This window comes from Haliotis rubra, unplaced genomic scaffold (assembly GCF_003918875.1).
Source record: "Haliotis rubra isolate DU_JTF1 unplaced genomic scaffold, ASM391887v1 Scf590, whole genome shotgun sequence".
In the NCBI taxonomy this organism is placed as follows: domain Eukaryota; kingdom Metazoa; phylum Mollusca; class Gastropoda; order Lepetellida; family Haliotidae; genus Haliotis; species Haliotis rubra.
Genome location: NW_025767291.1, coordinates 341,910 through 358,935, shown reverse-complemented (window position 1 = coordinate 358,935; position 17,026 = coordinate 341,910). Strand labels below are relative to the sequence as shown.

General features: G+C 39.4%; 1 protein-coding gene across 1 annotated transcript in view; it reads left to right on the top strand.

The window, feature by feature from the left end:
* Positions 1–14,140, top strand: part of LOC124255060 (neural cell adhesion molecule 1-like) — a 50,309-nt gene extending 36,169 nt beyond the window's left edge. Inside the window, exons 11-14 of the mRNA XM_046688896.1 lie at positions 419–596; positions 1,637–1,705; positions 5,919–6,018; positions 6,652–14,140. Coding sequence (XP_046544852.1) covers positions 419–596; positions 1,637–1,705; positions 5,919–6,018; positions 6,652–6,942 — 638 coding nt within the window. The 3' untranslated portion in view covers positions 6,943–14,140. The remainder of the gene's footprint in view (positions 1–418; positions 597–1,636; positions 1,706–5,918; positions 6,019–6,651) is intronic.
* Positions 14,141–17,026: the final 2,886 nt, after the last annotated feature.

The window sequence follows — 17,026 nt, the reverse complement described above, 5'->3', positions numbered from 1 at the left end:
TTATTAGTTACAGATCGCTGCTATATAGCTGGAATATTGCTGAGTGCTGTGTCAAACGAGAAACAAAACAGGGAAAAAATCTTACAGTAAAATAGTAAAACTAAATATTTGGGAGAAATCAAGACATAGTATAATCATATTGTATTATTGTGAAATATAGAGCGAAAAATCCTATATCTCTATTCAAAATCTATGTCTATGTACCCATCTAAGGTAAGTCTGATATTCGTTCATATCATAGTGCTCTATTAGACTTTTACTGTTTGTCAGACAGTATTTGTAATGTTAATGACATACAGATACAAATCATTCTTTGTACTCCGCTCATGTTGTTCTTAGCTTGTTGCAGGGCCGCAAGCCTGCCATTACTGACTAACATAAGACTCTTAACATGCCCCAATTTCCTGATTTTCTTCAGAAACAGAAGGAATGGCCACTGCTGCCATCATTGGCATCCTGATCGCCATCATCATCCTCTTGTTCCTCGTCATCGATGTCACCTTCTACTTCACCAAGCAGTGTGGCCTGCTATGGACAATCAAGGGGAAGGTTACTGGAGGAGAGGCTGGAGGTGAACGGGCCGATGCGGAGGCTGCGTAAGTGTCAACCCAGGGCAGTTATCAGAAAACTGGGTTCAGTCTTCAGATGCTGTTCGCTGGCATTGGTACAAATACTATTGGCTGGCATATGTACCAGGAACTTACATCATGTCTGACAGCAGGAACCAGATTGGTCATTAACTTCTTGTAACCATGTAATGCAGATCCAATAGCAGACAGACCAAGTATATGACAGACCAAATATAAGACAGACCCAGTATATGACAGACCAAATATATGACAGCCCCAGTATATGACAGACCCAGACCCAGTATATGACAGACCCAGACCCATTATATGACAGATCCGGTATATGACAGACCCAGACCCAGTATATGACAGACCCGGTATATGACAGACCCAGACCCAGTATATGACAGACCCGGTATATGACAGACCCAGACCCAGTATATGACAGACCCGGTATATGACAGACCCAGACCCAGTATATGACAGACCCAGTATATGACAGACCCAGACCCAGACCCAGTATATGACAGACCCAGTATATGACAGACCAGTATATGACAGACCCAGTATATGACAGACCCAGTATATGACAGACCCAGTATATGACAGACCCAGACCCAGTATATGACAGACTGGCAGACCCAGTATATGACAGACCCAGACAGACCAGTATATGATAGACCCAGTATATGACAGACCCAGACCATGTATATGACAGACCCAGTATATGACAGACCCAGACCCAGTATATGAAAGACCCAGTATATGACAGACCCGGTATATGACAGACCCAGTATATGACAGACCAATTATATGACAGACCCGGTATATGACAGACCAGTTATATGACTGATCCAGTATGACAGACCCAGTATAACATGCACTCAGTACAATGCAAATCAGGTCCAACACACACACAGTACAACACACACACAGTACAACACACACACACAGTACAACACAGACACAATACAACACAGATCAATGTGTGACAGCAGATGCTGTAGAACAGATAGGTCAAGGGCTCAACTCTTTCCACCAGACTAACGTTTTCCTCTCCATTACAGCGATCATGAGAAAGAGGCTTTCATCAAGGATGGGAAACAGGACAGCGAGGAGCCATCAGCTAAAGAAAAGTAAGTCTTCCACAGGGCTCCCTTACAACAGATACAAATATATGGCTGCAGATACACATGGTTGCACCTGAGGAGATTCTTGGGTAGAATTGGTTCCCAGCAATTCACTCTTGTTGTGAGAGGCAACCAAATGGAATTAGGTAACAGACTCACGGAATTGGTTGATAGTGTGTTGTCCCCACCAGTGATGTGGACAGATGCACCTGATTCACTGGATTGTCCCAACTCATTTACACTCTGAAATCATACAGCTTGAAGATTGCTGTATACATCATTAACATACTGACACACACAGCCATAACGGTAGGAGAGAGTTTGGTTTTATGCTGCTTTTAGCAATATTCCAGCAATATCACGGCAGGGGACACCAGAAATGGGCTTCACACATTGTACCCATGTGGGGAATCAAACCAGGTTTTCAGTATGACAGGAGAATGCTTTAACCACTAGACTACCCTGTCATCCCCCAATACTGTAGGAAAGCACAGCTGGGTAAAGCCTTCTGTCTGGGTTCTAGAGAGGACAGGACCGCCTCCGTGGTGTAGTGGTTAGAGAGTCCGCCCGGAGAGCGGAAGGTCGCGGCTTCGATCCCCGACCGCGTCATACCAAAAGACGTTAAAATATGGTACTTCTTGGTCCCTGCCTGCCGCTCGGCATTAATGGGTACAACAAGGACTGGTCGGCTCGGAGTCAGTATACTGTGTCTGAGTGGGGTATTCATGCTTCACTGCGGCATGGTATCTCAGTGGGCTAGCACTATAAAACCAGCTTAAGTCTGGGCTAGTACAAGCAACCGCACATACACATACACACACATGCACGTCGTCATATGAGCGAAATATTCTCAAGCATGACGTTAAACCCAGTTTCACCTCACCTCACCTAGAGAGGACAACCGATATGTTCAAGTATAATCAGTTGTCCAAAGATAAAGTCTAAAGTCAATCAGTGATTGTCAGGATATTGATGTTTCAGTTTGGGTTTGGCGAAGGAAGTTGAGGATGTGGATGATGTTGAGGATGTGGATGATGTTGAGGATATGGATGATATGTGGATGATGTTGAGGATGTGGATGATGTTGAGGATATGGATGATGTAGATGTGTGGATATTGTACATAGGCGGCATTCAGCAATATTCCAGCTATACGGCGTCAGTTTGTCAATAACCCAACAATCCAGTGTTTTTATAGTGTAAGGCATTGGATGTAACTGATTGTAAAGGTGTTAATGTGAGGTGTCTGTTTCAGTGTGGATGTAACTGATTGTAAAGGTGTTAATGTGAGGTGTTTGTTTCAGTGTGGATGTAACTGATTGTAAAGGTGTTAATGTGAGGTGTTTGTTTCAGTGTGGATGTAACTGATTGTAAAGGTGTTAATGTGAGGTGTCTGTTTCAGTGTGGATGTAACTGATTGTAAAGGTGTTAATGTGAGGTGTTTGTTTCAGTGTGGATGTAACTGATTGTAAAGGTGTTAATGTGAGGTGTCTGTTTCAGTGTGGATGTAACTGATTGTAAAGGTGTTAATGTCAGGTGTTTGTTTCAGTGTGGATGTAACTGATTGTAAAGGTGTTAATGTGAGGAGGTGTTTGTTTCAGTGTGGATGTAACTGATTGTAAAGGTGTTAATGTGAGGTGTTTGTTTCAGTGTGGATGTAACTGATTGTAAAGGTGTTAATGTGAGGTGTCTGTTTCAGTGTGGATGTAACTGATTGTAAAGGTGTTAATGTCAGGTGTCTGTTTCAGTGTGGATGTAACTGATTGTAAAGGTGTTAATGTGAGGTGTCTGTTTCAGTGTGGATGTAACTGATTGTAAAGGTGTTAATGTGAGGTGTTTGTTTCAGTGTGGATGTAACTGATTGTAAAGGTGTTAATGTGAGGTGTTTGTTTCAGTGTGGATGTAACTGATTGTAAAGGTGTTAATGTGAGGTGTCTGTTTCAGTGTGTGGATGTAACTGATTGTAAAGGTGTTAATGTGAGGTGTCTGTTTCAGTGTGGATGTAACTGATTGTAAAGGTGTTAATGTGAGGTGTCTGTTTCAGTGTGGATGTAACTGATTGTAAAGGTGTTAATGTGAGGTGTCTGTTTCAGTGTGGATGTAACTGATTGTAAAGGTGTTAATGTGAGGTGTCTGTTTCAGTGTGGATGTAACTGATTGTAAAGGTGTTAATGTGAGGTGTTTGTTTCAGTGTGGATGTAACTGATTGTAAAAGGTTAAAAGGTGTTAATGTGAGGTGTCTGTTTCAGTGTGGATGTAACTGATTGTAAAGGTGTTAATGTGAGGTGTCTGTTTCAGTGTGGATGTAACTGATTGTAAAGGTGTTAATGTGAGGTGTTTGTTTCAGTGTGGATGTAACTGATTGTAAAGGTGTTAATGTGAGGTGTCTGTTTCTGTTGTCAGTGTGGATGTAACTGATTGTAAAGGTGTTAATGTGAGGTGTCTGTTTCAGTGTGGATGTAACTGATTGTAAAGGTGTTAATGTGAGGTGTCTGTTTCAGTGTGGATGTAACTGATTGTAAAGGTGTTAATGTGAGGTGTCTGTTTCAGTGTGGATGTAACTGATTGTAAAGGTGTTAATGTGAGGTGTTTGTTTCAGTGTGGATGTAACTGATTGTAAAGGTGTTAATGTGAGGTGTTTGTTTCAGTGTGGATGTAACTGATTGTAAAGGTGTTAATGTGAGGTGTTTGTTTCAGTGTGGATGTAACTGATTGTAAAGGTGGTAATGTGAGGTGTTTGTTTCAGTGTGGATGTAACTGATTGTAAAGGTGGTAATGTGAGGTGTTTGTTTCAGTGTGGATGTAACTGATTGTAAAGGTGTTAATGTGAGGTGTTTGTTTCAGTGTGGATGTAACTGATTGTAAAGGTGTTAATGTGAGGTGTTTGTTTCAGTGTGGATGTAACTGATTGTAAAGGTGTTAATGTGAGGTGTTTGTTTCAGTGTGGATGTAACTGATTGTAAAGGTGTTAATGTGAGGTGTTTGTTTCAGTGTGGATGTAACTGATTGTAAAGGTGTTAATGTGAGGTGTTTGTTTCAGTGTGGATGTAACTGATTGTAAAGGTGTTAATGTGAGGTGTCTGTTTCAGTGTGGATGTAACTGATTGTAAAGGTGTTAATGTGAGGTGTTTGTTTCCAGTGTGGATGTAACTGATTGTAAAGGTGTTAATGTGAGGTGTTTGTTTCAGTGTGGATGTAACTGATTGTAAAGGTGTTAATGTGAGGTGTTTGTTTCAGTGTGGATGTAACTGATTGTAAAGGTGTTAATGTGAGGTGTCTGTTTCAGTGTGGATGTAACTGATTGTAAAGGTGTTAATGTGAGGTGTCTGTTTCAGTGTGGATGTAACTGATTGTAAAGGTGTTAATGTGAGGTGTTTGTTTCAGTGTGGATGTAACTGATTGTAAAGGTGTTAATGTGAGGTGTTTGTTTCAGTGTGGATGTAACTGATTGTAAAGGTGTTAATGTGAGGTGTTTGTTTCAGTGTGGATGTAACTGATTGTAAAGGTGTTAATGTGAGGTGTTTGTTTTCAGTGTGGATGTAACTGATTGTAAAAGGTGTTAATGTGAGGTGTTTGTTTCAGTGTGGATGTAACTGATTGTAAAAGGTGTTAATGTGAGGTGTTTGTTTCAGTGTGGATGTAACTGATTGTAAAGGTGTTAATGTGAGGTGTTTGTTTCAGTGTGGATGTAACTGATTGTAAAGGTGTTAATGTGAGGTGTTTGTTTCAGTGTGGATGTAACTGATTGTAAAGGTGTTAATGTGAGGTGTTTGTTTCAGTGTGGATGTAACTGATTGTAAAGGTGTTAATGTGAGGTGTTTGTTTCAGTGTGGATGTAACTGATTGTAAAGGTGTTAATGTGAGGTGTTTGTTTCAGTGTGGATGTAACTGATTGTAAAGGTGTTAATGTGAGGTGTTTGTTTCAGTGTGGATGTAACTGATTGTAAAGGTGTTAATGTGAGGTGTCTGTTTCAGTGTGGATGTAACTGATTGTAAAGGTGTTAATGTGAGGTGTTTGTTTCAGTGTGGATGTAACTGATTGTAAAGGTGTTAATGTGAGGTGTTTGTTTCAGTGTGGATGTAACTGATTGTAAAGGTGTTAATGTGAGGTGTTTGTTTCAGTGTGGATGTAACTGATTGTAAAGGTGTTAATGTGAGGTGTTTGTTTCAGTGTGGATGTAACTGATTGTAAAGGTGTTAATGTGAGGTGTTTGTTTCAGTGTGGATGTGGTGAACGAGACAAACAAGTCTGGAGAGGAAGACAAGATGAAGGAGCTGGAGCCTGAAGATAAAGAAGAGAAGCCAGTCACAGAGTCTGCGGTAAGTCATGTGGGGGTCACAGAGTCTGCGGTGAGTCATGTGGGGGTCACAGAGTCTGTGGGGAGTCTTAGTAATAAGCCGCTTATATGGTGTTCATGTCCAGCTCTGGGCGCTAGGGGTTACACAGTCAGTAGTAAGTCATGGGGGGGTCACATGGTAAATGAAGAATTGTGGGGGGGATACTCTGTCAATAGTAAGGGACCATTCATAATTTATAGCTTTTGGGGTGATGATGATTTTAAAGGGGGTCACCCGTTATTTTCTTCAGGGGAGGTAGAGGGATTATCAATTTTGTACACATGTACTGGGGGTGGGGGGGGGTTGTCATCAATTTTGTACACATGTACTAGGGGGTTATCAATTTGTACATAATAAAATTTAAAAATTTTGCTTCCAAATTATGGAAGGGAGGGTCATTGATTTTGGGGTCACTTACTTCGTACAGAAATTTTAGCAGGGGTCATTCATATTGTACATTCTTCTCGATAAAAAATCACCCATAAATTATGAACAGTCCCTAAGTGGTAGGTATTAGGATCAACAGTCCATTGGAATCAAGTAGCAGTCACATTCTAGTCTCACATGAGAAAGTTTTGTAGCAGAAAAATAAGCAACACATGTTTACCTGTGCAGGAGGAGGTAAAAGAAGAGGCCCCGCCCGCCAGTTCCCCCCAGACAGAGAGCCCCCCAGCAACTACTGCGGAGGCGGCGCCGGCAGAGTCAGCAGTTCGAGCCACAGGGAGAAGACAAGGACCCGAAAGTGTAGTTGGAGCTAAGGGAGATAACCGCTTTGCTGTCAGGTTGGGCTTCAAGTTCGTGAATGAAACTGTTCATGTTTTTTTAATGTTTTCGGAAATAACCAAGTTGTTGACTTGCCTTTCCAAGGCATCTTTTGTGTATACCGTATCACTGCTTTCAGAATAGGGGACCAAGTCCTGTCAATAGAGAGCTAAAACAAGACATCTACATTTCTAGTGGTTTGGTCGAAGTGTTAGCGACATGTTCTCTATCTCCGCAACCAGATTTCCGTTTTACGTTTTGTTAAGTCTCTTCTGTGTTATTTTGCTTACAGTACATCAAAAGGGTTTGGTGTTTTTCTCTCAGTTATCGCCGTTTTACATGTTTTTTGCTCATTTGCATAATGCTGAATACTCATGACATGTCTCATATTTGATGTTTTCAAGCTCATGGGTTTTCAAGTTTTTGGAAAACAAGTAGTTGTGACGGTTTTGGAAATCATTCCTTTTTTACATTATCCATACAAGTGGACGAGTTGTCATAGCAACATTTTACTGAAATATGGTTCACATCTTACGGACATGATTCCTTGTGGACGTGTCTTGCTAGCAGACTTGCCTGTACATATTTCAATGGGGGGGTGTTTTGCATTTAGTGGACTTACCGTAATTCAGTGCCATTTACACTTTTTGTTTTGTATGATATTGGAATCATGATTCTCATATGCTTCTATTTTTGTTTACACTTCAGATCTGAGTGTGTTCACACATTTTGTGAAATAACAGAGAGTAAATAATCTTCATATACCACTGACTTCTTTAGGAATAGTCTTTTTTTGTAAATATTACATTTAAGTAGACGTAAATAGTAAAGTCACTGCCTTTTGAATATAGCCCAACCTCATTATTTACATATATACATATGTATTTGTAATTTTTTGTCATTAATGACTAATATAGCGGCGGGTAAAATGTTTTCATTAGATTTTTATATGATTGGATCAAGTAATTGATGACATTTTTCTGTAACTCTGAGAAGGTCTTTGTTCAGAGGCTTTTATTGACTGTGTTCAATATTCAAATTGAATTCAATGGCTTTCAAGAAAATGGTACTCTTGCACTTGAAAGTAGTTGAACATCGAAGTGATGAGATTTTTCAGGAACACTGACTAAAGTTAACATCCAAACGATGACATTTTTCAGGAACACTGACTACAGTTAACATCCAAGTGATGACATTTTTCAGGAACACTGATGTATCAGAGTATTTGAAGTTGAAGCAAATGTGTTCAGAAAAGGAATGAAATGCTGGATGGTGTTTTACATGAATTGTCGGAAGGAGGACTAGTCACACAACAGGAGGAAAATGGGGATTATTCAGTTAACAAACGAGCTAATTACAAACTAATTCAGAATAATATTGTTTGAAAAATGACTTTAGAACTTGTGGTACATGTTTAACAAATACTAGTTCTCAATGATTGCTGTGTGAAGTTTCGAATTTTTATAACATTTTTAGAAGCAACTAGTTGTATCTTGGTGGTATCCTGTTCAGAGAGACGAGTGTGATGACCTTGACCTCACCCGATATTATTGACACCAGTGTTGACTCAACAAGACAACAGTCATCAATCCAGGATTTATTTCCTCCATTTTTTGTCATACAAACTATGTTTATTTTTTGTGTGTACAATTTTATATTTTGTGTTCCGACAGGGCTGCAAAACTTGATTACTTGTTTTTAGATTTTCTTCCTCATTTATACACATACTTTGAAAATCATATTTAAGTGATGCATTTGGATTTTGGATTTGTTTCAGGGCATTACTTTGGTAATTCTTGCTGATTTGTCGTTAGAAATATTTGGGGGTTTAAAATCCCATTGTGTGATCTGAATAGTGTTTAAGAACAAATAATCAATTTTCTAAATGACTTTGTGTAATCATGAATAATAATTTTAAGCACCAATAGTTTTTATGTTTTATTCACCAGTTTTACATGTTTTATTTTATTTACAGCATCTATGTTAGGCTTTTTACAAGTTGACATTTTTACTTTTAGTCAGTGTGTAGTTAAGGCGTAATCTGACACTGGGACAACGTTAGCTTTGTGTTTAGATGTAGAAATGTTTCATGCTTTTGGCATGGTTTTGAAGCTTTAATTGTTAGTGATTTGTTGTAGATTTCAGAAGTTAATGATTATGATTGGTTGTCAATCAGTGATGTTATACACCATAGGACTAGCGCTAGACAGCCAAGTTGTCTGATTCATAGCTGGAGTTTAATTGTGTTGTAAAATGCTGTAAAAAGGGTATATTTTTAAATGTCCATTTTGGAAGCTTTGATCTTTTCAAGTTCTGATGAGAGCATTTTACTGGGTAGCAGGGATCGAATGACACTATGTATGAAGCCCAAGAATGATAGTACAGCGGTGTTCAGAGCATGACCATTACTACAGCATTATTCATGAATACCCTGTAAGAGATCCTACAGGTTCATGAATACACAGAAATGTCCTATGAAATAAAGCTGGTAAGTCGTTCATGAATATCCAGGACAAGACCATTTTTACAACATTGTTAATAAATATTGTATATCTCTTGATATAATATAGAGATAGCACGATATTGGTTCATGAACTCACAGAAAAAGACCACTGGCATATCTTTGTTCATGAATAACTAGAATAGGACCACTAGTACACCACTGTTCATGAATAATTTACATCAGACAACTGGTAACCATTGTTAATGAATTCCTTCGATAAGACCAAATGGTAACAAATATTCATGAATAATTTACATCAGACAACTGGTAACTATTGTTAATGAATTCCTTCCATAAAACCAAAGGGTAACAAATATTCATGAATAATTTAGGTCAAACAACTGGTAACCATTGTTCATGAATATCCCTGACAAGTCAACTGGTATCATATTGTTTAAGAATTTTCGGGACAGAACCCTTGTAAAATATTGTTAATGAACCCAAGGATAGGACCAGTGGTATAACACTCCTCCAGGGAAAGGAAGGTCCATGTTTGCCTCTCAGCAGAGCTAGTGTAGTGACATGTATTACTATAGCATTCCATTAGACGTTTTTCCATTCAGCTCTTGTGTGGTTTACAAGGAGTGTTTGTAGCATATTGTGTTTTATCGATATTAGCTTTTACTGTGTACGGTTCAGTGTTGATGACAATGGAAGTGTTTTTGTATGAAGGTTTTCTTGTACATTTAATATAACCTTATCCTGCATTACTTTGAATGTATATTGTCAGACTTTCGTAGCAACGGGACAGGGGAACAATAACACGAACTCTAATTTTCAATTTTTGCCTTGGTAGGGGATGTGTTGATTATATACTGAGAGAAACAAATGAAGGAACACAGGTAAATTCAAGCTTTCCTTTAATATTTTTCAGTTTTCATAACCAGCTTTGAATAGCATTGTGGCAGGGAATCTGAGAATAAATATAGGAATACTGCCATGAAGTGGTGTTCCCTTTTTGTTTCCCTCAGTATATTTTTGGTGTAATAAATTGTTCTGTGTGCACCTTCTATTACTTCAGATCTACTGAGTGTAGTCACGTTTCAGATGACATATTTTCAAGTAATGCCACATGTAGTTTCTGATCCAGTCTATCTCCAGGAGCTTTGCATGACATGTTTGGTGACGACTGTGCATTTGGGTTCATTTGATGTTGTCTTCCATTTGTTCCGAACAGCACAGAATTAGCAGGTGTCATGGAAGGCTGGGGTGTTAGTTTCTACTTTTATCAAATACTCTGCAGACGCTGTTCTGTTTTATCATGACATTTCATACTGACACAAGGTAGTCTGATTTTGACCAAAGGAACCCAAGATGGTCTGTCTTTGACCATGGAACCCAAGATTATATGGTCTTTGACCATGGAACCCAAGATGGTCTGGTCTTTGACCATCGAACCCAAAATGGTCTGGTCTTTGACCATGAACCCAAGATAGTCTGGTCTTTGACCATGAACCCAAGATGGTTTGTCTTTGACCATGAACCCGAGATGGTTGGTCTTTGACCAGAGGAACCTAAGTTGGTCTGTCTTGTACCATGGGAACCCAACTCGGTCTGGTCTGTCTTTGACAGTGGGAACCCAACTCGGTCTGGTCTGTCTTTGACCATGGAACCTGAGACGGTCTTTCTTTGTCCAGAATAACTCAAGATGACCTTCTTTGACCTAGAAACTAGCATGTCAATTGTTATGTTGAAACCTCCATATTGACTTTGAGCATGACCAGTCATTTCTTACCTGCCCCACATGAGCAAAATGCTTCAAGTCTACTTGTTCCCCAGCTTTTGCAGCAGTTGATACATGGCATAGACTCTGAATCCACTGAATGTCATATCACTGTCTCCGTCCAACACTAGTCTGGTTCTGGCTTTGTAGGCTGTGCACTGGGTAGAACCACATCTAAAACCCTACGTCCTTCTCAATAAGTCCACAATCATCTGTAACTTACAATGTGAAATCAGATCTTTCAGGCTCTTGTAGTCAAAGGCAGAGTTGTCTATTCCTGGCAGTGTGAAGCAAGGAGTTGGTAAGGTCATGACATCCTTTATATCAGTGACATTCAGGCCACTGTAGACGTTGAAAGGTCGCCCAAATTCAGTCAGGGCAGTGTTAACAAGGATGGGGTAATGATACGACATGCTTTTTGTCAGGAATCCGTCAGATGTCACATATAGGAGAATGTGCCTGCAGCAAAATATTATTATCAATAATGTATTAAAGCATGAACAGTAATTTCCAGTAGGATTTCAAACAAACATTGTATGACAGTAAGAGGATTTATAGGTCTGAAGATGGATCTGATGGTTGTGATTCATATTTCGAAGAGTTATTTTTCTAAACATGAAATGTAATGGTTCACTGTTTTAAGCTTTAAATTTTCTTGACAGATCATTGGCAGTGACAAAATAAAAACAATATTTTCACATTGTATGTCAATATAACAATGATGTTTGACAAATGTTGGGCAAAGGTTAGATACTCTTACTGCTTGACTGTTGTGTTCACATTCTAGAAGTTATGATCAAATAGGAAAGAAACCTGCAATTTTTAAGAATATGTTATAGATATGTTTTTCAAGGATGCCTATTAACAGCAGATCTCTGTAGATGAGAATATTACAGCTTAAAAATAAACGTGCAGGTTGTAGCATCTGAATATTTCAGTCGAAGGTAGTTTCCAGTTTCAGTGTGAAGGACAAAACACATGCAGCACAACGCAAAAAAACATTGTCAATTTCATGTAATCATGAATAATTGTAAAGCTAGTTCAATTAGTGCTTCTATAGTGTTTTGATTAGTGCTTTCACTTGTGCTTTACTGGGTGCTTCCTTTATTTCTTGTCGAACTTCAGCACCTGTTAGACTATAGATCTTTTTAACATTGAAACAATCAAGCATTTACTTGCCTGGCTAAGCCAGTTTGTGTTATTGTTAAATGTGTCATGGGGCTTGGAACATGTCAAGCATTTATGGTGTTTCTTTTGTAGTCCACACCATGAGGTTTTATAGATCTACATTAAAGTAACAACATTTCAATGAAAAGATCAAGGACAGTAGAGTCACCTTGTCTCAGCCAGAGTACTATTTAGTAACACACAGTCATGAGATGTTTGCTGGATGTTCGTTAATTAACATTTTTCTTACTGATTTGTTTTTTGATGACGAAAAAAGAATTTTAAAAATCTTTAAATTTTAAACATGACGGCTGTAAATTTTGAAGTTGTTATGTTTATTTTTGTTGACAATATTATTTTCCAGTCAGTTAACCAGTGCAGTTTTTTGTACACTTTTGCCTTTCCTGGTTTCTTTCCAGCTTGTGGTTTTCGCATAGCACCATACTATGTAATAGTAAAGTGATATATTCAGGTACTTCATAACTTCACGGGCACCTCGAAGGTTGTCGATCTTCAATTCTACAGCTTTATTTTGTTCCATGAACTGAAACAGTTTGTTGATGAACAAGCTTTAATGTTCACTCTTTTTTTCTGGCAATTTGTATAATCACGGGTACACTTTGAATTCCCTCATAATGACTTTACTTTCAGTTCATGTTGAAAAAAAGTTGTATAAAATCATGTTGTGTTAAAGTTTGAATCAAATCCAAGCAATCAAAGACCGCAATTAACCATTTGGTAGAATGTTACAGTGTTTGTTGTTAGAATGTTATTGGTGTCAGCAGATCCTGTCCAACCATGATCATCAGTACAATAGCTGTCACAAGGATAAACATCATTTACTGGTCTCCAAAAGTAGATTTTAATCACAAATGTTTGGAATTGAAAAATATATATTATATCATGAATACTTTGTTACGCAAAGTTGATTATTCATTGAAGCTTGCATCACATGTGTTACAACACAGCATAACCCCCCAATAATTCCATACATTAGCAACAAAAAATAAATGACAATGATGTTAAAAGACCAGTTCTGTGAAGTATATTTTAAAAAATTTGGCTCTGACTGTTAGTTTGGAATATGACCAAGTATTTTCAGGTGGTTGTTTAAGCAGGATGTGTTCTTTTATAGTGCTGACTCTGGTGTCCCCCGCCGTGATGTTGCTGGAATATTGCTAAAAGCGGCATAAAACCAAACTCAGTCAGTCAGTCAGTTATAGTGCTGACCTAATTATTGGTGAAAAATATGGCAGAGTATTGACAGTTGGTGCAGAAATGTAGAATCAGGAATAATTATATTGTTACCTCAAGGTAATTGACAAGTTAAGCGGCTTACTCGAGAGATCCTTTCAGAGAGTTCTGTGGGATAAGTTCCATTCAGTGAAGTGGTTAACCTCTATGTAAATAACTGATATCTGTTTCCATGGCAGCAAGCAATGATAGAAATATATTGATCTACACTTCCATCACAGAGACTGCTTAGCACAGACATTTTGAGCTTCATTGTTCTGATATTCCTATGAAGCGTGATGATGCTGTATTTTCAGCAATAGAGGCACAGGGCCAGTGTGAGATTAGAGCTTTTCATATTCAGGGTAAAACTGGCAAAAGAAACGAAGACAGCAACACTTACCAGTCCCATTCTTTCATACAGCAAACAAATGGGAGATAACTCTGACAAGGCTTAGTGTATTGTAATCACTGCTATGTTCATGATATTACAGCTTATCGTAGACCATCTGATTTCTGATTGATGTAGAATGTTTACTCTTGGGGTAATGTTGTCAGAGTGGCGTTCTGCTGTGATTTGCATTTGCCTCTTGTCCTAGCAGCTGTTGCTTGCTGCGGCTTCCCAGGGATATCTGTGTTTACTGTTGCCTGGCTCTTACTCACATTCTTTATATTTGTACATGACTGTTGTCAATAAATGTCACGAAAACACTCTCTATATTTGCTTGTGCTTTTTTGTTGGGGTACTTTGATATTCCAGGGGATGTTTTTGTTTTATACTATGCCAGATAGTAGGTCTAGTGACAGATGAGGCATGTGGATGTAACGATGTCTGGTGGAGCCAGGTCTGGTGATGTACTGCATATGGAGATACACCCAGGTCTAGATGTGACAGATGAGATCTGTGCTTGAAGCTATTTCTGGTGGACCTAGCACTGGAGATGTACCGACATCTGGAGATACACCTAGCACTGGAGATGTACCTACATCTAGACATACACCTAGCACTGAAGATGCACCTAGATTTGGAGATGAACCTAGATCTGGAGATGAACCTTGATCCGGTAGCAAGAACTGGACTTGAAAAGTACTTCAGACCCGCACATACACAGGCTGCTATATTATTATATCTGTTGTACCCAAGACAATATTTACCTGGGAAGCACAATCCATTTACTTGTTATTACTTCGTATAACAACTAATTAAGAACTGATATTTGAGTATGGGTATATATTCCACAAATCTGAACATCACAATCACGAATACCATACAATAACCCTTCACTATTTGGACAATGGTATCCATGTGAGAACCTGGGGTAGCATTAGTATGTTAGGCAACTACACTGGGCAATCTGTTTACAGTGGTTTGCCTCCGTTTTTGTGGAAGGAGCCAGCGGAACGTTATTTTTTCCAAACACGTTTCTCTAACCTCAACTTCACCTTGACGAGTGGTCGTCCATCATACTAGACAAGAAATCCTTACGTCCACATGATGTTGATGATTATGATGATGATGATTAACGGAGACTTTTGAAATGTAGAATACTGACCACAGTTTGTATTGATAGACAAGTGGCAAGACACCTCTTGAACTGAACACGTTTGTTGTATCTGGTGATGGCCGAGCAGAGATAGGTCAGAAACCTCAAACGTCGAAAGAGACTGCAAGACATTTGTAACATCCACATGACAGGGCCGTAGGTAGCCAATTATTTTACAGATTATGTTTTGTACATTGACATAAAACACTTTTGAGTGTAATATACCCCCATCGCAGCCCTGAAATCCACACCTCAATTAAACCCCCTTTACACAGGACAACGACACCTCTGCTTTCCTTCTGCGTTCTAACACTTTTCAGAACGCCACTGAACGCTCAAAGGAGGCACGACGAATGCAGAGAGAAGGCAGAGCCATCGCCATGAAGGCAGAAAGAAGGCAGACCCAATGCCAAAAACGACTCAGAACGCCACTGAAGTGGCGACTATTGAACATGCTCAAAACAAACGCAGAGTGGTCGCCGTCATGGTTGATTGATCACTGGCCGCAGAGGAAAGGCAGAGCCATCGCAGAGTGAAGGCACAACGGTCGGCAAATGGACGTCACATAAAACATCTTAAACTGCGGCGTTGCCCCTGCCTTCTCTCTGCCTTCATTGTGCGTCCGTTGAGCATCCATTGGCGTTCGTTGAGCATCACTCTGCCTTCATTCAGGGACTAGCGCATCCCTTTGAACAACCACGGCGTTTGCTCTGCCTTTACTCTGCCTCCTCTCTGCCTTTCCAGATTACATATGAATAGGTCTTGTACTGCTTATTTCCACGGTATTTGAAAACACACAATATTCACACATTGATACTTAATTTTGAAATCCAGACATCCATAATGAGCTCATAAGACTAAAGAAGAGTAATGATGAACATCATCAAACGATACCATCTGCATAGCAATTCAGTTCCATACACAACACTTCAAATCATACAGTCCTGCCATGGAACTGATATAGCTGCATTGTTGAAGTACAACTTCAGATACTCTCTCAACTGTTTTCCTGCTCGTGTGTCTCTGTTTAGATCAACTACTTGTGCAACATCATGCATATTTGCTTCTTGTCTCCATTATCCAGGTATGCGGTCAGGGTTATCGTCTTCAGTGTCAAGTGCAGCATTCTGTAGCGTTGGATATCGGTCTCGCATTGTATTGTGAAAACAAATGCATGCTTCAAACACATCCCGGACTGAATTAGGCACCAACTGCATCGTTGAAAGTAGAACTTGAAATCGCTGAGCCAAAATGCCAAACGCATTTTCAACTACTCTTCTTCTACGAGAGATACAATAGTTGAAGATCCGTTGCTACTTAGTGAGTGCCCTGATTGAATATGGCTTCATCATGTAGGTTCTGAGGGCAAATGCATCATCTCCGAGTAGGAAGAATGGTATGTCACGGTCATCATTCGGCAATGGATCAGGAGTTGGAAAGTTTATTGTGCCATCTTCGAGGCAGGTCTTCAGTTCAGATTCATTGAGAATCTGACTGTCTGACATCGTTCTAACACCACTAAGTTCCAACGTCTCTGAAAGTCATCTGCAACGGCTTTCCACATTGGGAGTTCCTTGGGCATTTGACAACTTCATTCTTATATTCATCTCAGATAGCTCTGCAAACCAGGCTCTAAATTTGCTCGCCAATTCGTGTTCTGTTTGGCGGTTCTTGGGCCAACCCGTTGGAGGAATTCGTCAAAAAGGGCTGGCTCCATTCTCAGATAATTGTAGAATGACCCTTCATCTTCTAGACGTAGTTACCGTCTGTGTTGCATCAACCATGGGGGGACCCACTGGATCCTCAATCTTCTTCTTCAGCGACTATTTATCCTTCTATTTCAGATGGCAATGGATCTCTGGTTGAAAAATAATGCTTGCTGACCTTGCAGAAAAGCTATGTGCAAACGTAGTTCATTGTTCATGCTTACTGAAGTCGTTATACGATGATTTCACTTAGCCTGCTCGTATGAAACTAATAATAAAATTTCGTAGCCAGGTACTTATATACCTAGAGTATGCAGGTTGCCGAACTGTCGCCACAGAACGCAGAGAGAAG